At 40.0% G+C, this 22,536-nt stretch overlaps 1 protein-coding gene across 1 annotated transcript in view; it reads left to right on the plus strand.

The window, feature by feature from the left end:
• Positions 1-22,536, plus strand: part of LOC109902257 (26S proteasome non-ATPase regulatory subunit 1-like) — a 114,359-nt gene that overhangs the window by 72,578 nt on the left and 19,245 nt on the right. The window contains exons 18-20 of the mRNA XM_020498473.2: positions 7,346-7,462; positions 9,066-9,168; positions 17,114-17,283. Of these exons, the coding sequence (XP_020354062.1) occupies positions 7,346-7,462; positions 9,066-9,168; positions 17,114-17,283 (390 nt within the window). The remainder of the gene's footprint in view (positions 1-7,345; positions 7,463-9,065; positions 9,169-17,113; positions 17,284-22,536) is intronic.

The raw sequence follows: 22,536 nt of genomic DNA on the forward strand, positions 1-22,536 counted from the left end.
ATTTATACTTGCACATCCTCATCCTCACATCTATCACGCCAGTGTTACTTGCTAAATTGTAATTACTTTGCCACTATAGCCTTTTTTATTGCCTTACCTCCTTACTTCGTTTGCACTGTATACAGATTTTCTATTGTGTTATTGACTGTACGTTTGTTTATCCCATGTGTAACTCTGTTGTTTTTGTCGCACTGTGTTGCTTTATCTTGGCCAGGTCGCAGTTGTAAATGAGAACTTGTTCTCAACTGGCCTACCTGATTAAATAAAGGTGAAATAAAAAAAATAATTCAGATCATTAAAAACATTTGTGGATAAAGTGCTAAACTTGAACTCGTGGGTGTCTTGGTGAAGTGATATTATTTTGTTGCTCACCACTGCGCTCTGAAGAAGAAACAACGATACAATGTAGCCTAACATTGCTCGCAAACTGGACTTATGTGAGATTTGTTTCACTATAGAAGCACTGGTCCTCTTTAATTTTAATTCCAGGTTCATATCAAAATATTTCCAGGTGTATCAGATGGTCTCCTCTTCCTATAACAGTCACACCAAGCATAGGGTTGCTATAAGACTGAAATGGGAAAATAATATATCTGTGAAGAAACTATGAAATAATTCCCCAATAACTATTGATGTATATACAGTGGGGCAAAAAAGTATTTAGTCAGCCACCAATTGTGCAAGTTCTCCCACTTAAAAGATGAGAGGCCTGTAATTTTCATCATAGGTACACTTCAACTATGACAGACAAAATGAGGGGGATAAATCCAGAAAATCACATTGTAGAATTTTTTATGAATTTATTTGCAAATTATGGTGGAAAATAAGTATTTGGTCACCTACAAACAAGCAAGATTTCTGGCTCTCACAGACCTGACTTCTTCTTTAAGAGGCTCCTCTGTCCTCCACTCGTTACCTGTATTAATGACACCTGTTTGAACTTGTTATCAGTATAAAAGACACCTGTCCACAACCTCAAACAGTCACACTCCAAACTCCACTATGGCCAAGACCAAAGAGCTGTCAAAGGACACCAGAAACAAAATTGTAGACCTGCACCAGGCTGGGAAGACTGAATCTGCAATAGGTAAGCAGCTTGGTTTGAAGAAATCAACAGTGGGAGCAATTATTAGGAAATGGAAGACATACAAGACCACTGATAAACTCCCTCGATCTGTGGCTCCACGCAAGATCTCACCCCGTGGGGTCAAAATTATCACAAGAACGGTAAGCAAAAATCCCAGAACCACACGGGGGAACCTAGTGAATGCCTGCAGAGAGCTGGGACCAAAGTAACAAAGCCTACCATCAGTAACACACTAAGCCCCCGGGGACTCAAATCCTGCAGTGCCAGACCGTGTCCCCCTGCTTAAGCCAGTACATGTCCAGGCCAGTCTGAAGTTTGCTAGAGAGCATTTTGATGATCCAGAAGAAGATTGGGAGAATGTCATATGGTCAGATGAAACCAAAATATAACTTTTTGGTAAAAACTTGTTGTGTTTGGAGGACAAAGAATGCTGAGTTGCATCCAAAGAACACCATAACTACTGTGATGCATGGGGGTGAAAACATCATGCTTTGGGGCTGTTTTTCTGCCAAGGGACCAGGACGACTGATCCGTGTAAAGGAAAGAATGAATGGGGCCATTGAGTGAAAACCTCCTTCCATCAGCAAGGGCATTGAAGATGAAACGTGGCTGGGTCTTTCAGCATAACAATGATCCCAAACACACTGCCCGGACAACGAAGGAGTGGCTTCGTAAGAAGCATTTCAAGGTCCTGGAGTGGCCTAGCCAGTCTCCAGATCTCAACCCTATAGAAAATCTTTGGAGGGAATTGAAAGTCCGTGCTGCCCAGCAACAGCCCCACAACATCACTGATCTAGAGGAGATCTGCATGGAGGAATGGGCCAAAATACCAGCAACAGTGTGTGAAAACCTTGTGAAAGACTTACAGAAAACATTTGACCTCTGTCATTGCCAACAAAGGGTATATAACAAAGTATTGAGATTAACTTATTGACCAAAAACTTATTTTCCACCACAATTTGCAAATAAATTCATTAAAAATCCTACAATGTGATTTTCTTTCTTTCTCATTTTGTCTCATTCTGTCATAGTTGAAGTGTACCTATGATGAAAATTACAGGCCTCATCTTTTTAAGTGGGAGAACTTGCACAATTGGTGGCTGACTAAATAATTTTTTGCCCCACTGTGTGTGTATATATATATATATATATATATATATATATATATATATATATATATATATATATACACGTGTATATATGTGTGTGTGTGTGTGTTTGTATGTGTGTGTGTGTGTATTACATGAATAGTGACCCCATCCCTTCCCGAAAATACATTTAAATATTGTTTTAATGTGATTTTTTTCTTCTCCACCTGCTCCATGTATTCGATGTATTCCATTTCAAATTTGGCTCCCAGTGTGGCTTTACTTCCAGACTATTATGACGCACCTGGCAGTTCATTCTCTGTATGTTCCTCTTTCAGTGCAAATTATATCATGAATGAATGACACTGAAGTAAGCAAATGTCTGATTTTACGTTTCGAAAAGAGTAATACAGTGCATTCGGAAAGAATTCAGACCCCTTGACATTTTCCACATTTCGTTACGTTACAGCCTTATTTTAAAATGGATAAAATTATTTTCTTCCCTCGATCTACACACAATACCCCATAATGACAAAGCAAAAACTGGTTTTTAGAGATGTTTGCAAAATATAGAAATACCTTATTTACATATGTATTTACATTCCCTTTGCTATGAGACTCGAAATTGAGCTCTGGTGCATCCTGTTTCCATTGATCCTCCTTGATGTTTCTACAACTTGACTGGAGTCCACCTATGGTAATTTCGGAAAGGCACTAACCTGTCTATATAAGGTCCCACAGTTGACAGTGCATGTCAGAGCAAAAACCAAGCCATGATGTCGAAGGAATTGTCCATAGAGCTCCGACACAGGATTGTGTCGAGGCACAGATCTGGGGAAGGGTACCAAAACATTTCTGCATTGAAGGTCCCCAAGAACACCGTGTCCTCCATCATTCTTAAATGGAAGAAGTTTGGAACCACCAAGACTTTTCCTAGAGCTTGCTGCCTAGCCAAACTGAGCAATCGGGGGAGAAGGGCCTTGGTCAGGGAGGTGACCAAAACACAGATGGTCACTCTGACAGAGGTCCAGAGTTCATCTGTGAAGATGGGAGAACCTTTTAGAAGAACAACCATCTTTGCGGCACTCCACCATTCAGGCCTTTATGGTAGAGTGGCCAGAGGGAAGCCACTCCTCAGTTAAAGAAAGGCACATGACAGCCCGCTTGGAGTTTGCCAAAAGGTACCTAAAGACTCTCAGACCATGAGTAACAAGATTCTCTAGTCTAATGAAACCAAGATTGAACGCTGCCAAATGTGCTTCAACTAAATACTGAGCTATGTAAATGGAATATTTCAATTTTTGCAAACATTTCTAGACTTGTTTTTTCTTTCTTATTGATGTATTGTGTATAGCTTGATGAGGAGAAAAAACAATTTAATCAATTTTAGAATAAGGCTGTAACGTAACAAAATGTGGAAAAAGTCAAGGGGTCTGGAAACTTTTCGAATTAACTATGTTCAAGTCTAATAAATTATATAGAAAGGGAATGAATGAGAAATTATACCTTTTTGCGCAACTCAGGAGGAGTTTGGTTTAATGTTTGGTTGGCATATTGTCACTGGTGGTCAGGGATCTAGGGGCGGGAGAAGAGGCCATCATCTTCGCCCTCGTCTTACCAGAGTAGCAATGACCCTTCAGCATACAAAAATGGGAATCATGAATGGAAGGGAATTATAAAAGTTCTCAATCAGCTTGCAGGTGACAAAAATAGATTTTATTATTGAAAGGTTTTTACTCTAGCATTTGAGAACATGTAACGTAATTTCATATCTGATAGTCCATATATGAAATAATATGTTAATGTGTGACTAAGTAGCAAAGTTACGAACCAGCTAACCTTAGACCAGAGGGGTATCCTACAAAGAAAGCTAGATCTACTCAGGGTTTTCTCCATGTGAAGCTTCAGTTAGCTTCACATGAAGCTCCGGCTTCTTCCGGAGATATTGATATTGCTCGTCCGCCTGCTGCTAACTCTAGCAGGCATTTAACACAAGGCTAATCAAACTCCGAACTCTTCATTGAGACTGTGCTGAAACATCAATCCATGGGTGAGTCAGTACCACATTTTCATTTGTGCCGAAATGAAAGACAAGTAATCTTGCAAATTCTGCAGTACGGTGTGAATTAGGTTTTTAAGAAGTGCCATCTTTATTATTTATCGTTAATGCCGTGTTTTGTGTGCTTATCAATGCACAAGTACCTTTTTTCCCCACTCCTATCAATACTTTTTTATTTATTATGTCATACAAAAGTTTCATTGGGTGAAGTTTAAAATGCATTCTGCCATTACTAAATATGTAATGTGAAAGACTAATGACTAATTTCTATCACAAAAAAACATTTGATTAATAAAATATTAAATCAGTCATCTTCAAATGATGGGGACAGTGGCGACCCGTAATTCAGGGCAGGTAGGGCAGAGCACATTTGTAATCATGTAGTAACCAAAAAAAGTGTTAAACAAATCAAAATATAAAAAATGCCTTGATGATCGCTTTGCACACTCTTGGCATTCTCTCAACCCGCTCCACCTGGAATGATTTATTGAAGCAGTTCCCACATGTGCTGAGCACTTGTTGGCTGCTTTTTCTTTATTTTGCGGTACAACTCATCCCAAACCATTCCAATTGGGTTGAGGTCGGGTGATTGTGTAGGCCAGGTCATCTGATGCAGCACTCCATCACTCTCCTTCTTGGTCAAATAGCCCTTACACAGCCTGGACATGTTGGGTCATTGTCCTGTTGAAAAACAAATGATAGTCCCACTAAGCGCAAACCAGATGAATGGCGTATCGCTGCAGAATCGCTGCGGACTTGGTGGTGCGCATGTAGCCTATAGCCTGTTTTAGAGAGATGTAATCATTGAATATTGTAAGTGCTTTCATTGTCTGCTTATATACCCCCTTTATTTATCCTACGGTTCTGACTTGGTGAATACTGTAAGAACGATCCATGTTTTGAATTCTGTCGCTGTACATTTCAAAAGTGCTGAACAAATAGTTATATTGACCACGTCCATCTTAGCTCGCTCATTAATGTCTTAATCGATATTAATGATGGCCTCTTATCAGCTTATCGTTCCCATGCCAAAGTTTGTACATCTCAAGTCAGTAGAAACTACATTTGTTTAAGCAAGTCAGCTATGTTTTTTTTTAAAGGCAGTAAATGAGGCTGAATTAACTGTTTCGCTGACCGACAAGGCTCCGCTGATAGCCTAGCCAGGTGTAGCGGTGGTGTGTATTCACTCCATGGTGCTGAAAAGAAAGCTTTGCTGTTGGGACAGCTTTATGTTGGCCCTAACAGTTTGTGGGCACCGTTTGTCACCGTTGTAGTGCAATTAGTGTTGTGTAGTGGCTTTGATGGCATGCATCTAAAAAGAAACTGAGGTTATAGGAATCATATCACAGATAAACCGACACATAAACCTAGTCAGCTAGCTAGTTGTTAAAAATGACTGTATATGGGATCATAACATTACATTTTACTGGTAACATAGCAGTCCTGCAGATATTCTCTCTTCCTGGCTTGCTAGCTACAGCAGCTTCATATCTTAATCACTAGCCAGTTCGGTTTAGCTAGCTCTAGCTCAGGCCTGGGCAATTATTTTCCATGGAGGGCCACATTAGAATATATTTTTGCCATCGTGGGCCAGAATCCTATTACAGGATTATACATCATGTGTATGACTGTGTTGACAGATATATCTACTGTAAATCACGTCTAGATATGCTACTTTTTAACATGCACAGAAATAAACTACATCCATGTTCTCCTTTTTGGTAAGTATTTATTTTCATTATTAAACATGCAATGAACTACATGGAGGGAAAAGTACACTGCATTCAGCACCATTTATTTTTAATTTTTAACATCTTTGTAAAATGTTCCCGCAATTTCTAGCTAGCTACTATTTGTGACGGTGACGTGTGTGTCAGCCTGTCTGTCCTTGTGCAGTTATTTATACGTGCCTTCAAAATAAATTTCCACAAGCGGTGGGAGTTAAATCGTTACAAAAAGGCAAGTATTCATTGGGCTTTTCAAATGAATAACAAATACGTTTTTCAAAACTTTACTATTGCAAATTCTTTGATCTGAGCATGATTCCGTAGCCCGTATTGACTCTTGTCCTGTGCAGCATATGCCCCCCGGGCCTGCCTTTGCCCAGGCCTGCTCTCGTGCATACTACCTAATGACAAATGCTTTTTCAATTGTCAATATGAGCATTTGACTTTGTGCCGTTATCAATGAAAACACTTACATCAAAAAGACAAGAGAAGACCTAAATCAAGTAGGCTAGCTAGCTACCTTGTCTCGTTTAGGCTGGTTCAATTGTCTAACGTTACTCGGCTTGTTATCAAAAGTAAATTTCACAGACTCATCAATCGGAAAAGTACTCAAATAATTAACATAAAAACAGATTGTATACAGTTTCTTGCCTTAATATTGTTGTTCTGATCTCAATGACAGAGTATTAAAAGATGTGAGAAACATTTCTGGTCTAGTAGAGGTGTGGCAGCATTCACTTTCAGTCTCTGCGGAAATGCACAATTTGCTCAGTCCTACCAATGGCGCTACCCATGCCTCAAATAGTAAATGTTCACAATCAAAATACAAAAAATTAGTATGTTTCCATGTTAAATACACTTGTTTCGTATTAGTGGATTGAATAAATCTCTTTGCTTAGCTTTACTTTCTAAAGTGTTTTCAATCTATGAAATCTGATAGAGATCTCAAGTGTAGGCCTCATCTTGGGTCCTCACTGCTGAGTGCTGAGGTTTGCCCTGGCACAGCTGAGCCCGCCCTTCCTCAGAAGCCCTTGGTAACTTGTGCCAAGCGGCTGAGCTGGCACCCTCTGCCAGGCTTACTTCTTAATACCCAGGAGAGCGCTGGTCCAAACACTGGCCTAGAAGTTCCTAACTGGCCTGAGGGAGCTCACTGTTTACCCACCTGAGCCTCTTCTCCCTTAAGGACCTGGGGCTTATCCTCCTGTAGAACAGCAAAGTACTGTGCTCGTACTTAGTGAGCATCCAACTTTATCTATGTATTTATTTGGAGTCTAAACAAAACGATAACCTCGTCTTGTTTGCTGTTCAAGTTGTCATCTAGGTATTTGTTTAGTTTGTATTGTATTATCATTGAAAAGTTATTTTGTTCTTTCTCTCTTCTCAGGAGGCCATCAACCTGCTGGAGCCCATGACTAATGACCCGGTGAACTATGTGAGACAGGGCGCCCTCATCTCATCAGCCCTCGTCATGATCCAGCAGACCGAGGTCACCTGTCCCAAGGTGAGTGGAAGTGAAACAGTCCATCCCATTCACAGTCCACATTTAGGAGAGAAATTGGCGACCAGTAACTTTGTTATTCACTGACTTTAATATATCTTCGTTGTATCGCTGATGGTGGAATTATCTGTTTGCATAGTATGCTACTGTAGCCTATTGAAATGTTCTCAACATTGTCTAGAATGTTAGTTTTTGTTGCCTGGCTTGTTAGATTGACATATCTTAAATATTATTATTTTTTTGGGGTGGGGTGGGGGTGCAAAAAATTATGCAGACTGCTGTTTTTGTGATATACTTTTTCATAATGACAAAGACAAGTTTTATGTCGGACAACAAAAATAGAATGTTCATGATTTAATCCCATGCCAAAGTTGGTAAGATAAAAGACGATGTTGATACTGAGGGGTTGGCGAGACTTTGAAATTCCTTACCGCAATCATTACTATGCTGGTTGGCGGAAATAAAAGTACAGGCTTTGTCGCCAGTAATACCTTTCAGATATAAAGAAAAGGTGGCAGGTTTTCGGGTTCTGTTTGAAAGGGATATCAGTCAGCAGAGGGTAGGAAGGAGAAGGGTGGTGAGGCTAGCTAAAAGGAGCTGCTCTCTCCCCGTTTTACACAACAAGCTCTGTCACAGCCGTTTAAGAAATGCCAGACTCATTTTCAAAGCGTCCTCTGGTCGCGGCCTGTACATCAACAGCCTTTGAGCTCGGGGCGGTTTGAAAGATTGTGCAAGAGACTCTCATTTTAAATTGGAAACAGCAGGAGGCACAACATGTGTGCCTGTATAATTTTCAGCGTCTTTCCAGATTTTGTTTGGTGTGCTCTTACACTCTGGTGATGGTGGCATGGCAGCTAGCATGACAGTGCGGCGGGTGTGTCAGTACACCTTGGGCATAAAGGTTGTTTATGTAGGCCTACACTGCCATACTGTTATGGACTGCCCGCCTGCTGTTTTTTTTCTCAGCACTTTTACTTTGTGCCCCACACACGGTACATATGTGGCAATAACGTAAACGCACATGCTCAACTAAACTTTTCTTTCATACACACACCCTCTCTGGGTTATTTCGTTGCATGACATTTTTTATGATTGAAGCCACGCTGTCATTAATTGCGGTGGGCTTGTTTAAATGTGAAGCCACACTGATGTTTTCAAGTGTTCTCGAGACAGGAAGGCGATTCGGTGCAGTTGTGTTAAATCGTGTTCGTCGAGTATGTGCCTCTGTGCCTCACACTCCCAGGTGGGCCACTTACTTTACAGGACTCGTTTTTTAAATATCTTACATGGAATTATAAATGGTAATGTTGTAACCATTATAACCCTTCTTAAATATTTATTATCGAGAAGTGTGGCTAGTGAGTTTTTAACCAGCTAATAGTGGCGCTCACTTCATGTCAGTTCCAAATGTGGGCCTTGGCATGCATATTGGCTTTATCAAAGCCAAAGTGACGTGGCAGCCAAAAGGTCTCCCATATGCAGCTGAAAACAAAGAATTTAAGTATATTTCATCGAATACGAGTGCTAGATTGTAATGTGGAGGCCCACCAAATAAACTGATCAATGAGTTTGAGTCATAATGGTTTTCGTTGCTTTCCCGGCACAGGTGAACCAGTTCCGGCAGCTCTACTCCAAGGTCATCAATGACAAGCATGATGACGTCATGGCCAAGTTCGGGGCCATCCTGGCCCAGGGCATCCTGGATGCAGGTCAGTGTCTTGTGTCAAGTGTGTGTGACTGATATTTGGTTGCAGCGGTGGGATTTCTTCAGAAAACTTGTGGGTGTATCTGTTTCAGTCTGCTCTTTAGGGGAAGTGTGTGTGTGTGTGTTGGCAATATTTACAAGGGGTCCAGTTCCAGCCGCCCTACTGGGCTTGACCACCCCTGTGTTCTGTGATTTTCCCCAACTTCCTTCTCTGGAAGCGATGATGCTACGATGCATTAGCACCTGGTTGTCCAGCAATGAGAACAGCCACATGACTCTTATTACTGTTAGTCTGACTGTGTGTGCGTGTTCGCCAGGGTTTCCGTTAGCCGTTAGTGCAGAGATTAACCAAAATGTCAATGTTTCTTTTGTGTGGTTATTAAACAACTAAAGTTGGATGCACTTTTACGCCTGCTACGTTAAGTTAGATGATATTACACGAGAGAGACATACACAGCCACATGAGAGGAATGTTCACAACAACAGGCGAGAGGGATGGAGAAAGTTTGAAAGTATGTCTGATCTACTTTGAAAAACAAGTAAAAATGATTGTCAGACAGCTCTGCACCGTACTTAGGCAGGCTAGCCTAGCTAAATAGGATGACTAAAGACAGTACAGTATGGGGAAAACAGAGAGAATGTAATGTTAGATGGTTGGCTGGCTGGCTGCTACTGCCTGAGTAGAGATCAGATGATGACTAAGGAATGAACAATTATAAAGTCATCAAATAAAACTAAGTAATATACACAACTGAAATATTTTATTATTTCATAGTAATTTCCTATTTTTCTTTGTGGCCCTGACAGAGATTATGGAATATTTTCAATGTTTTGGCAATTGAATGTTCACTGTTTTTGGCTTTGGAATTTCTATTAAAAAGCTCTAATCATTTTAATGTCATTATTTCATAATGCATTTAATGTTTAAAACAATAATATAAATTGAAAACCGTGATGTTTTTATAATTGCACCTAAACCGAACCGGCCTAAAAAAGCACATCAGTCGTCACTATTATCCCGCTTTTGGACCGAAAATGAATAAATGAAAAGCCTGATAAATAAAACTGATCTCTGCCAATTGTCCAGGAGAAGAAAAAAAGTCCCATTGTAAAATAATGATTTTTAGCCTATTCATTGATGGAAATACCAGTCAATGTAAATACATTTGACCGGTCATGCTTATCGATCTATAGGTTCATAATTTAGTGGAATTAAATTGGCGTGTGTGTATTTTAGTTAGTCGTTATATTTATCACACAGAATACATATACAGATTGTGCAAGAGACTCTCATTTTAAATTGGAAACGGCAGGAGGCACAACATGTGTGCCTGTATAATTTTCAGCGTCTTTCCAGATTTTGTTTGGTGTGCTCTTACACTCTGGTGATGGTGGCATGGCAGCTAGCGTGACAGTGCGGCGGGTGTGTCAGTACACCTTGGGCATAAAGGTTGTTTATGTAGGCCTACACTGCCATACTGTTATGGACTTACCCGCCTGCTGTTTTTTTCTCTCAGCACTTTTACTTTGTGCCCCACACACGGTACATATGTGGCAATAACGTAAACGCACATGCTCAACTAAACTTTTCTTTCATACACACACCCTCTCTGGGCACAATCATAAAAAATGACAATCAGACAATAGTGGTTAAATCACGTGCCGCTTCAGCCCAGTTTTTTTCCTATGTAATTACAGTGATGATGACTTGTGGGTCATTTAATTCCTTTATTTTGACATCTGAAATGGTCCCTCCTAATGCCCGAACAAATGGATTTTGTCGCCAGAGTGACTCACAGATTCGAGTTGCTGCGCCTAAATGAGTGTCACACAAGTCTCTTAAAAAGGAGGGGTATGCTCTGTTTTTATGCTCTGTTGAATTGTAATTTTCCTTGGGGAGGGGACTTCTTTTCCCAGAATCCATAGGTGTTATGTGATTACTAGCTAGATCAACTACCATTTTTTTTTTGTGGTGGCATAAGGTCCTTTAGCATAACAGAGCAGAGGGATTTCTTTAGAAAGTTGCCCTGGATAAGAGCATCTTCTACATTATTTTCAACAAAAAAAAAAAAAACATATTGGAGGAGCTTTGAGAACTGAATACATGAGCAGACACTGAAAAGCTAGATTAAAAGGAGTATAATTCTACGTAATGAATGAGGGAACGTCTGGCGAGACGGAGGGAACGGGTGGGTGTGCGGTTTCTTGCGAGAGCTGCTTTCGAAAGCTAAACCCTCGGTAATGAGCACCAGAGATCATGAAATGGAACCCTAATGGTTTCCGCATGTCACATTTCATATGATTATCCAACCCCACTCATAACTTAAGACTAATACTCCACATCCACATCTGAAATCAAAGTGATACACTAGAAGTGAAGTGATTGTTCTTTAGGTGGAAGCTGCCTTTAAAGTACTCAACACATAGCTGTCAGCATTGGCCTGACAGTTAAGGGTTGAGGAAGAGGCGATAGCTTCAGTGTGCTATCTGGCTTACGATCCCGTATTACGATCTTGTCTGGGCGGTCTAATGCGACAGAAAACAGAGGGAGTTGGGAGTTCTTTATCTTGGCAGGAGAATGGGGGATCCCGGTTTGATCTTGTCTGTTGCTGTAGTGGCACGGATCGGCTAAAAGCATTATGGGAACACAAATATTGCAAAAGACTAACCCCAATGCAGTATGAGTGCAATATAGGCTCCTTTACTCTGACACACACACACACACACACACACAAAGTGCACATGCACAGCATAATTCTGATTTAAACTTGTGTAAAAATGTGTGTTAAATTTGACTAAGTATTCTTCAAAATGAAACAAGGCTTGGTTGTGTATACACCAGGTTGTATACACCCGCACCTGATGTGTATTTAGACAGCATTTAACACGTAGAGGGACCTGCTGTTCTCGATCGAGGTAATACACAAGGCCCAATGTTAGCAGAGTGACGTATGCCTTTCTGCTCCAGCCTGTGTTTGGGGTATGCGTATACACATCTGTGAGTGTGTGTGTGTGTGTGTCAAGTGTTTGATGTGCAGCTCTCTGGGACCCCACACACAAACACACCACCCACGGTGCTCAGAATGACAGAAATAGTGCAGATTGTAGATTCCATCAATGTAATTGTCGGCATTATTTCCAATTCCCCATATATTTATGTAAATGTGATAATTAAATTTGCTAACATTTCTAAAAACCTGTTTTTGCTGTGTGTGTGTGTGTGGAGATCAGTACTGGACAATTATTTTCCATGGAGGGCCACATTAGAATATATTTTTGCCATCGTGGGCCAGAATCATATTACAGGATTATACATCATGTGTATGACTGTTGACAGATATATCTACTGTAAATCATGTCCAGATATGCTACTTTTTAACATGCACAGAAATAAACCACATCCATGTTCTCCTTTTGGTAGGTATTTTCATTATTAAACATGCAATGAACTACACGGAGGGAAAAGTACACTGTGCATTCAGCACCATGGACAGAACTCTTGTTAACCTGTTGCGACGAGCAATCCCGTATCCGGGAGCGTAATTATAGCCTCAAGCTCATTACCATAACGCAACGTTAACTATTCATGAAAATCGCAAATGAAATAAATATATTGGCTCACAAGCTTAGCCTTTTGTTAACAACACTGTCATCTCAGATTTTCAAAAAATGCTTTTCAACCATAGCTACACAAGCATTTGTGTAAGAGTATTGATAGCTAGCATAATAGCATTAAGCCTAGCATTCAGTAGGCAACATTTTCACAAAAACAAGAAAAGCATTCAAATAAAATCATTTACCTTTGAAGAACTTCGGATGTTTTCAATGAGGAGACTCTCAGTTAGATAGCAAATGTTCAGTTTTTCCAAAAATATTATTTGTGTAGGAGAAATCGCTCCGTTTTGTTCATCACGTTTGGCTAAGAAAAACCCCCGAAAATTCAGTCATTACAGCGGCAAACTTTTTTCCAAATTAACTCCATAATATCGACAGAAACATGGCAAACGTTGTTTAGAATCAATCCTCAAGGTGTTTTTCACATATCTATTCGATGATAAATCACTCGTGGCAGTTTTGGTTTCTCCTCTGAACAAAATGGAAAAATGCACGCACCTGGAGATTACGCAATAGTTTCGACGGATGACACCGAGCGGACACCTGGTAAATGTAGTCTCTTATGGTCAATTTTCCAATGATATGCCTACAAATACGTCACAATGCTGCAGACACCTTGGGGAAACGACAGAAAGTGTAGGCTCATTACTTGCGCATTCACAGCCATATATAAGGAGACATTGGAACACAGCGCATTCAAAATCTGGCTCACTTCCTGTATGAAATGTCATCTTGGTTTCGCCTGTAGCATTAGTTCTGTGGCACTCACAGACCATCTTTGCAGTTTTGGAAAAGTCAGTGTTTTCTTTCCAAAGCTGTCAATTATATGCATAGACAAGCATCTTTTCGTGACAAAATATCTTGTTTAAAACGGGAACGTTTTTCATCCAAAAATGAAATACTGCCCCCAGAGGTTCAAGAGGTTAACAGGTATGCACAAAACACACAGAGAGCACTCAACACTACATTTAAACATGCAGGCTGACCACATGTTACACGAGTGCAGCAAGGAGCCAAGGTAAGTTGCTAGCTAGCATTAAACTTATCTTATAAAAAACTATCAATCTTCACATAATCACTAGCTAACTACACATGGTTGATGATATTAATAGGTTAACTAGCTTGTCCTGCGTTGCATATAATCAATGCGGGTCCTGTTAAATTATCATTGAATCACAGCCTACTTTGCCAAATGATTTAACAAAAGCGCATTCGCGAAAAAAGCACAATCGTTGCACGAATGTACCTAACCATAAACATCAATGCCTTTCTTAAAATCAATACACTGAAGTATATATTTTTAAACCTGCATATTTAGCTAAAAGAAATCCAGGTTAGCAGTTTGGACCGCCTGACTCAATGGAAACTAATTTGCCAGAATTTTACATAATTATGACATAACATTGAAGGTTGTGCAATGTAACAGCAATATTTAGACTTATGGATGCCACCCGTTTGATAAAATACGGAACTGTTCCGTATTTCACTGATAAAATGTTTATTCTATTTACGAAATGATAGTTTCTTGATGATTTGATGATATTAATGACCAATGGCTTGTATTGCTGTGTTTATTATAATTACGTCTGATTTGATAGAGCAGTCTGACTGAGCATTGGTAGGCGGCAGCAGGCTCGTAAGCATTCATTCAATCTTTACAGCGTTTGCCAGCAGCTCTTAGCAATGCTTGCTTCACAGCGCTGTTTAGGACTTCAAGCCTATCAACTCCTGAGATTAGGCTGGCAATGTTAAAGTGGCTATTAGAACATACAATAGTCAAAGGCATATGAAATACAAATGTATAGAAAGAAATAGTCGACGCGTCATAATTCTTAGAATAACTACTATATTGAACCACCAGCTTTCATTCCTTACTCATATGTTCTAAGTAAGGAACTTAAACGTTAGCTTTTTTACCTGGCACATATTGCACTTTTATTTTCTTCTCCAACGCTTTGTTTTTGCATTATTTAAACTAAATTGAGAATGTTTCATTATTTATTTGAGACTAAATAGATTTTATTTATGTATTATATTAACAGCATTGTTGTAATTGTCTTTATTACAAATGTATATATAAAAATCGGCCAATTAATCGGTATCTGCTTTTTTTGGCCCTCCAATCGGTATCGGTGTTGAAAAATCATAATCGGTCGACCTCTAGAACAGACTAGTAGTGTTGGAAGGTGGGTGAGATTGTTGACTTCTACTTGGCGGGTCAGGAGGAGTAAGTTTCCCTTGAGGCTTTGACAAGGCTGTACATCTGATGTGCAAAAAGGCCTTTCCCTTGTAGTTTGGAATTCAGTTCATTCATGAGGGCCATGATGTCCACGGTGAAGGCAAAATCAGCCAACCATTCTTTATCTTGCAGCTGAGGGAAATCCACATTTTCCTTTCATTTGCAAAAACTCAGCAATCTCTGACTTCAGGTCCCACACCCTTTTAAGCACCTTCCCCAAACTCAGCCATCTCACATTTGTGTGGTAGGGGAGATCTGCATGACCTGACTGTCTCATCCAACAGTGAGACAAACTGTCTTTGATTTTAAAGATTTTGCTCTTTTGAAGTTTACCACTTTACTGACTGTATCCACAACATGGCTAATTTTCAGAACACATTTACAGAGCAGCACCAAATGAATAATGCAATGCAGGAAAATCATTTTCTTATCTGGGTTCAGCTCAGCTGCTTGATCTTGTATCCTTTTCAAAAGACCAATGTTTTTTCCTGTCAAGTTTGGGCACCCATCAGTGGTCACACTGGATAACTTTTCAAAACCTCCTCCAATAAATGTTTCCCTGCGGTTGTGCTCTTCATTGACTGCACTGAAGCAAGCTCCTCTGTAATTTTAAAGTCTGGGGTTATGTCTTGTAAGAATATCAACAACTGCGTCTTGTCACGTGCATCACTGCTCTCATCTAGGGCCAAGGAAATTTCACAAATATGTGAAATCCTTTACCTTGTCTTTCAACTGTTGTTCCATATTCTCTGCATTGTCCTCAACACGCCGTGTCACTGTTTGTCTTGACAGGGAAACATTTTCAAACAGATCTTTCTTGTCGGGGCAAGTATTGCTGCAGAGTCAATTAAATATTCTTTAATGATTTCACCTTCAGTGATTGGCTTGCTATGTTTAACAATTTTGTGGGACAGTACATAGCTAGCTCTCGCAATTCTGTCGTTTGTTGAATGCAGTTTTGTGAAAAGTCCTTGCTGATTTTCCAACTGAGAAAGCAACTCTTTCAATGCACTTGCCCTCTGCTCAGAAGACATATTCCTATATTTTTCTGCATGCTTCATCTGGAAATGTTGGGACAAGTTGTAGTCTTTCAAGACAGCGATGCTCTCTTTGCACATTAAGCACACAGCTTTCCCTGATACCTCAATAAATAAATATTTCGATGTCCACTCTTGCTGGAACACCCTAAATTCATTGTCTACTTTCCTTTCCTTTGAAATCTTTGAAAAACACATTATTGCACAATTTCTAGCTATTTGTAACTGTCACGTGTGTGTTAGCCTGTCAGTCACTGTCTGTCTTCATGCAGTTATTCATATGTGCCTTCAAAATAAATGTCCCACAAGCGGTGGGCCTTAAATCGTTATGCAAAGGCGAGTATTCATTGGGCTTTTAATTGGACTAACATACGTTTTTCTAAACTTTACTATCGCAAATTCTCTGTGATCTGAGCATGATTCCGTGGCCCGTATTGAATCATGTCACAGGCTGTATACTTTCCTCGGGCTGGCCTTTGCCCAGGCTTGGTGTAGATTGATGAGGGGGGAAAAAACAATTAAATCCATTTTAGAATAAGGCTGTAACGTGGAAAAAGTCAAGGGGTCTGAATACTTTCCGAATGCAACTGTAAGCCTGGGACATCAACAATTAAAAGTTGGCATTAGTTGGAGTGACTATAGAATTCTGTATTTGTCCATTTTTGCAAATCACACTACTGTGAAGCGTGGCTCCATAACCGAGGTGCACAAGACACATACTGGGGAGGATTAGGGGGAAGATGTTATAGGAGATGGTTGGTTGGTAGATTAAACCAATGTCTATGCGCCGGGAGTTTCTCCCTGTCTTTCTGTATTGGCTGACGAAGGCCGAGTTTGACTCTTTGGTCCACCAGACACTTAGCGCATTTGGGCGGAAGTGTCTGAGAACGAGATTAGTTTCATTGTATCCCCCTTTTGCACCTAATTCTGTCTTTTTGTCTCTCTATTTCTCCGATTTATGGTTGACTGAAGTGGAAGATCATTGTTGCCAAAGCACAAAGATTATCACGAATATGTCAAAACTCTCCTTCCCTTTGTGTGTGTGTGTGTGTGTGTAGGTGGCCGTAACGTCACCATCTCGCTGCAGTCGAGGACGGGCCACACCCACATGCCATCAGTGGTGGGCCTGCTGGTATTCACCCAGTTCTGGTTCTGGTTCCCCCTTTCCCATTTCCTCTCCCTGGCCTTCACCCCCACCGCCATCATCGGGCTCAACAAGGACCTCAAGGTAAACAATGTGTGTGAGTGGGGTGCATCTGAAGTATACGCATGTACAGTTGAAGTCGGAAGTTTACATATACCTTAGCCAAATACATTTAAACTCAGTTTTTCACAATTCCTGACATATAATTCAGTGAGGATCACCCCTTTTTATTTTAAGAATGTGAAATGTCAGAATAATAGTGTAGAGAATTATTTATTTCAGCTTTTATTTCTTTCATCACATTCCCAGTGGGTCAGAAGTTTACATACAGTACACTCAATTAGTATTTGGAAGCATTGCCTTTAAATTGTTTAACTTGGGTCAAAAGTTTTGGGTATCCTTCCACAAGCTTCCCACAATATGTTGAGTGAATTTTGGCCCATTCCTCCTGACAGAGCTGGTGTAACTGAGTCAGGTTTGTATGCTTCCTTGCTCGCACACGCCTTTTCAGTTCTGCCCACACATTTTCTATAGGATTGAAGAAGTCAGGGCTTTGTGATGGCCACTCCAAAACCTTGACTTTGTTGTTCTTAAGCCATTTTGACACAACTTTAGAAGTATGCTTGGGGTCATTGTCCATTTGCAAGACCTATTTGCGACCAAGCTTTAACTTCCTGAGATATTGCTTCAATATATCCACATAATTTTACTCCCTCATGATGCCATCTATTTTGTGAAGTGCACCAGTCCCTCCTGCAGCAAAGCACCCCCACAACATGATGCTGCCACCCCCGTGCTTCACGGCTGGGATGGTATTCTTCGGCTTGCAAGCCTCCCCCGTTTTCCTCCAAACATATCGATGGTCATTATGGCCAAACAGTTCTATTTTTGTTTCATCAGACCAGAGGACATTTCTCCTATATATAGATGTATAGGTATGTTTACAAATTAGCTATGACATAGCCAATGAATGTATAAGCACATCTTTTGGGATTTCACCCCCAACCAAAAATCAAATGGTTTTGACTATTTGGAAGTTTTTAGTGAGACTATTTTCTCCTCCAGCTTTGGCCATGCATTGTGCCTCGCAAAGGCATTGCTGTCCCCGTTATACAGGGTAAAGTTGATCATTTCATATCTAAAAATGACCATATACTCTGATTGTTAATAACCTCTTGCAGCTCTCCCCCTACTTTGTGCAATTTCCGCCTGAAGACTAACAGCCTGTAGCTCAGGCACAGAACCAAGGATATGCATATTCTTGGTACCATTTGAAAGAAAACACTCTGAAGTTTGTGTAAATGTGAATTGAATGTAGGAGAATAACACACAATAGATCTGGTTTAGATAAAACAATGAAAAAAACATGTTTTTTATTTTCGTATCATCTTTAAAATGAACAAGATAAAACAAACATTCAGATAGGATGATGGGGACAATTTCAGTGAAAAATATGAGGGCAACAGTACTTGTGCAAAGTTTCAGAATGATAACTTCCAAAATGAGTGTGCTTACATGACATTTATCATGAAGTCACCCTGGTGTCCCACACAAGTTGCCCCAATGTACCCAAGTGGCCAAATTGGTGAAGGTATACATTTTGAAATAAATAACTATATACAAAATAACAAAATGGTATTCTAACACACCCCCCCCAAAAAAAGATTGAGAAAAAAAAAGAAGAAAAATAAAATAATGGGAAAAAAATATATATATATACACACAGACCCTCAGTCCTCTATGAAATCAAATCAATTTATATAGCCCCAGCCTAAAACCCCAAACAGCAAGCAATGCAGGTGTAGAAGCACGGTGGCAAGGAAAAACTCCCGAGAGGCAAAAACCTAGGAAGCAACCTAGAGAGGAACCAGGCTATGAGGGGTGGCCAGTCCTCTTCTGGGTGTGCCGGGTGGAGATCACAGTGGTTGTAACAGGACAGCACCTCGAGTAAAAATGAACAGTTTAGGGTTCCATAGCCGCAGGCAGAACAGTTGAAACTGGAACAGCGGCAAGGCCAGGTGGACTGGGGACAGCAAGGAGTCATCATGCCAGGTAGTCCTGCCGCATGGTCCTCCGAGAGAGAGAAAGAGAGAATTAGAGAGAGCATACTTAAATTCGCACAGGACAACGGATAAGACTCCCATTCGGAGTCAGTGTCACTGTGAAAGAAAATGTTCAGTTAGAATAGTTTCACATTTGAGCCCTGTATCAACAGGTATAATAAACAGATATATATAAAAGTTGAAGGTTGAATATATTATTATTACCTGCTAGATCTACTGTCTCTTTTATATTATGACATTTCAGCTAGATCTACTGTCTCTATTATATTATGACAGACCAGCTAGATCTACTGTCTTTTTATTATATTACAACAGACCAGCTGTATCTACTGTCTCCATTTCACTTTGGCCATTGATGTGGTCCTGCCCTCTCCTCAACAGCCTCAAATAGGCTATTTCGTGTGGGTTGGGGTGGGGCGGCAGACACACGCATTTCACATTTCATGACATTAAATGTTTATATATTGCTTCTAAAATAAATAAAAAATCACATAATATTATTAATTTCAAACAAGGGCATTAGCATGATAAGAACTTACCAGTCCAAAACAATGTCCTCTCCAGTTCAAAAAATATTCCTCCACAATCGCTAAATGAAGCGTCCTACAACAATATCTGTCTCACCTTCCCAATCAATTTATTCTAAAGTTGTGTGTACATCTGTATATCTAGACTTGACTTAGTCGCCATAATGATTGATATATAAACAGCTGAATCTGCGCGTTCACCGAATAATGCAATGCGTAATATGCGTTTCTCCTTCCGGTATGAAAATTCAATAGTGCATGACTCTCTTTACGCTGGAGCTTACTACATGGGTTGGTCTTGCAACACATAAACATGGCGAATTGCCGTGTCCTGCATTGCATATCATATCATCGATGCAGTGCGCATTCGCGAAAAAGAACTGTCGTTGCTCCAACATGTACCTAACCATAAACACCAATGCCTTTCTTAAAATCAATACACAGAAGTATATATTTTTAAACCTGCATATTTAGCTAAAAGAAATCCAGGTTAGCAGGCAATATTAACCATGTGAAATTGTGTCACTTCTCTTGCGTTCATTGCACGCAGAGTCAGGGTATATGCAACAGTTTGGGCCGCCTGGCTCATTGCAAACTAATTTGCCAGGATTTTACCTAATTATGACATAACATTGAAGGTTGTGCAATGTAACAGGAATATTTAGACTTAGGGATGCCACCCGTTAGATAAAATACGGAACGGTTCCGTATTTCACTGAAAGAATAAACGTCTTGTTTTCGAGATGATAGTTTCTGAATTGGACCATATTAATGACCCAAGGCTCGCATTTCTGTGTGTTATTATGTTATAATTAAGTCTATGATTTGATAGAGCAGTCTGACTGAGCGATGGTAGGCACCAGCAGGCTCATAAGCATTCATTCAAACAGCACTTTCGTGTGTTTTGCCAGCAGCTCTGCTGTTTATGACTTCAAGCCTATCAACTCCCGAGATTAGGCTGGTGTAACGATGTGATGAGAAATGGCTAGCTAGTTAGCGGGGTGCGCGCAAATAGCGTTTCAAGCGACACTCGCTCTGAGACTTGGAGTAGTTGTTCCCCTTGCTCTGCATGGGTAACGCTGCTTCGAGGGTGGCTGTTGTCATTGTGTTCCTGGTTCGAGCCCAGGTAGGAAGCTATACTGTTACACTGGCAATACTAAAGTGCCTATAAGAACATCCAATAGTCAAAGGTATATGAAATACAAATGGTATAGAGAGAAATAGTCCTATATTTCCTATAATAACTACAACCTAAATATTGAAGACTCATGTTAAAAGGAACCACCAGCTTTCATATATTCTCATGTTCTGAGCAAGGAACTTAAACGATAGCTTTCTTACATGGCACATATTGCACTTTTACTTTCTTCTCCAACACTTAGTTTTTGCAATATTTAAATTAAATTGAACATGTTTCATTATTTATTTGAGGCTAAATTGATTTTATTGATGTATTATATTAAGTTACAACAATACTGAATGAACACTTATTTTAATTGTCATTATTACAAATACATTTAAAAAATTGGCCAATTAATCAGTATCGGCTTTTTTTTGTCCTCCAACAATCGGTATCGGCGTTGAAAAATCATAATGGGTCGACCTATAATACAGTTATCTGTAAGGGCCCTCAGTCGAGCAGTGAATTTCAAACACAGATTCAACCACAAAGACCAGGGAGGTTTCCCAATGCCTCGCAAAGAAGGGCACCAAATTGGTAGATGGGTAAAAAACATATTGGATATGCTCCCTGTGAGCATGGTGAAGTTAATAATAACACTTTGGATGGTGTATCAAATCACTACAATGATACAGGAGGTATTCCTAACTCAGTTACAGAGTTTAATGGCTGTGATGGGAGAAATCTGAGGATGAATCAACAACATTGTAGTTACTCCTTTAATACTAACCTAACTGACACAGAATGAAAAGGAAGCCTTTAAATAATACACATATTCCAAAACATGCATCCTGTTGGCAACAAAAATTTTGCCAAAGCAATTCATTTTCTGTGCTGAATACAAAGTGTTATGTTTGGGGCATATCCAATACAACACTTTACTGAGTACCACTCTCCATATTTTCAAGCATAGTGGTGGCTGCATCATGCTATGCACAATAATGGAAAACAATGAATGTTTTTAAGTGCAGGAGTTTTGACTTAAATCTACTTGGAAACCTATGGCAAGACCTGAAAATGGTTGTCTAGCAATGGTCAACAACCAATTCAACAGAGCTTGAAGAATTTTGAAAAGAATAATGGGAGAATGTTGCACAATCCCAGTGTAGTAAGTTCTTAGAGACTTACCCAGAAAGACTCACAGCTGTAATCGGTGCCAAAGGTCCTTCTACAAATTATTCACTCAGGGGTGTGAATACTTGTGTACTGAAAATGAGATATTTCTGTATATCATGTTCAATAAATTTGCAAAAATGTCTATTTTCACTTTGCCATTATGGGGTATTGTGTGTAGATGAGTTAAACAAAAATCGATTTAATTTTGAATTCAGGCTGTAAAACAACAAAATGTAGAATAAGTCAAGGGGTATGAATACTTTCAAGGCACTGTAGACAATGATCCCTCCTGCCTCCACCTGTTCCAGCCTTAGCAGTTGCCCAGATCAGCAGTTGTGCAATGGTGGCTTTGTGCGCCTTAACGTTGTTTACCAGCACTCATATTGCGCCACCCTACTGCAGCCATGCCATTCCATGCCAGCCTTTTATCGCAGGTGAAGTCACCCACCGC

This window comes from Oncorhynchus kisutch, linkage group LG13 (genome assembly GCF_002021735.2).
Source record: "Oncorhynchus kisutch isolate 150728-3 linkage group LG13, Okis_V2, whole genome shotgun sequence".
Taxonomy (NCBI): domain Eukaryota; kingdom Metazoa; phylum Chordata; class Actinopteri; order Salmoniformes; family Salmonidae; genus Oncorhynchus; species Oncorhynchus kisutch.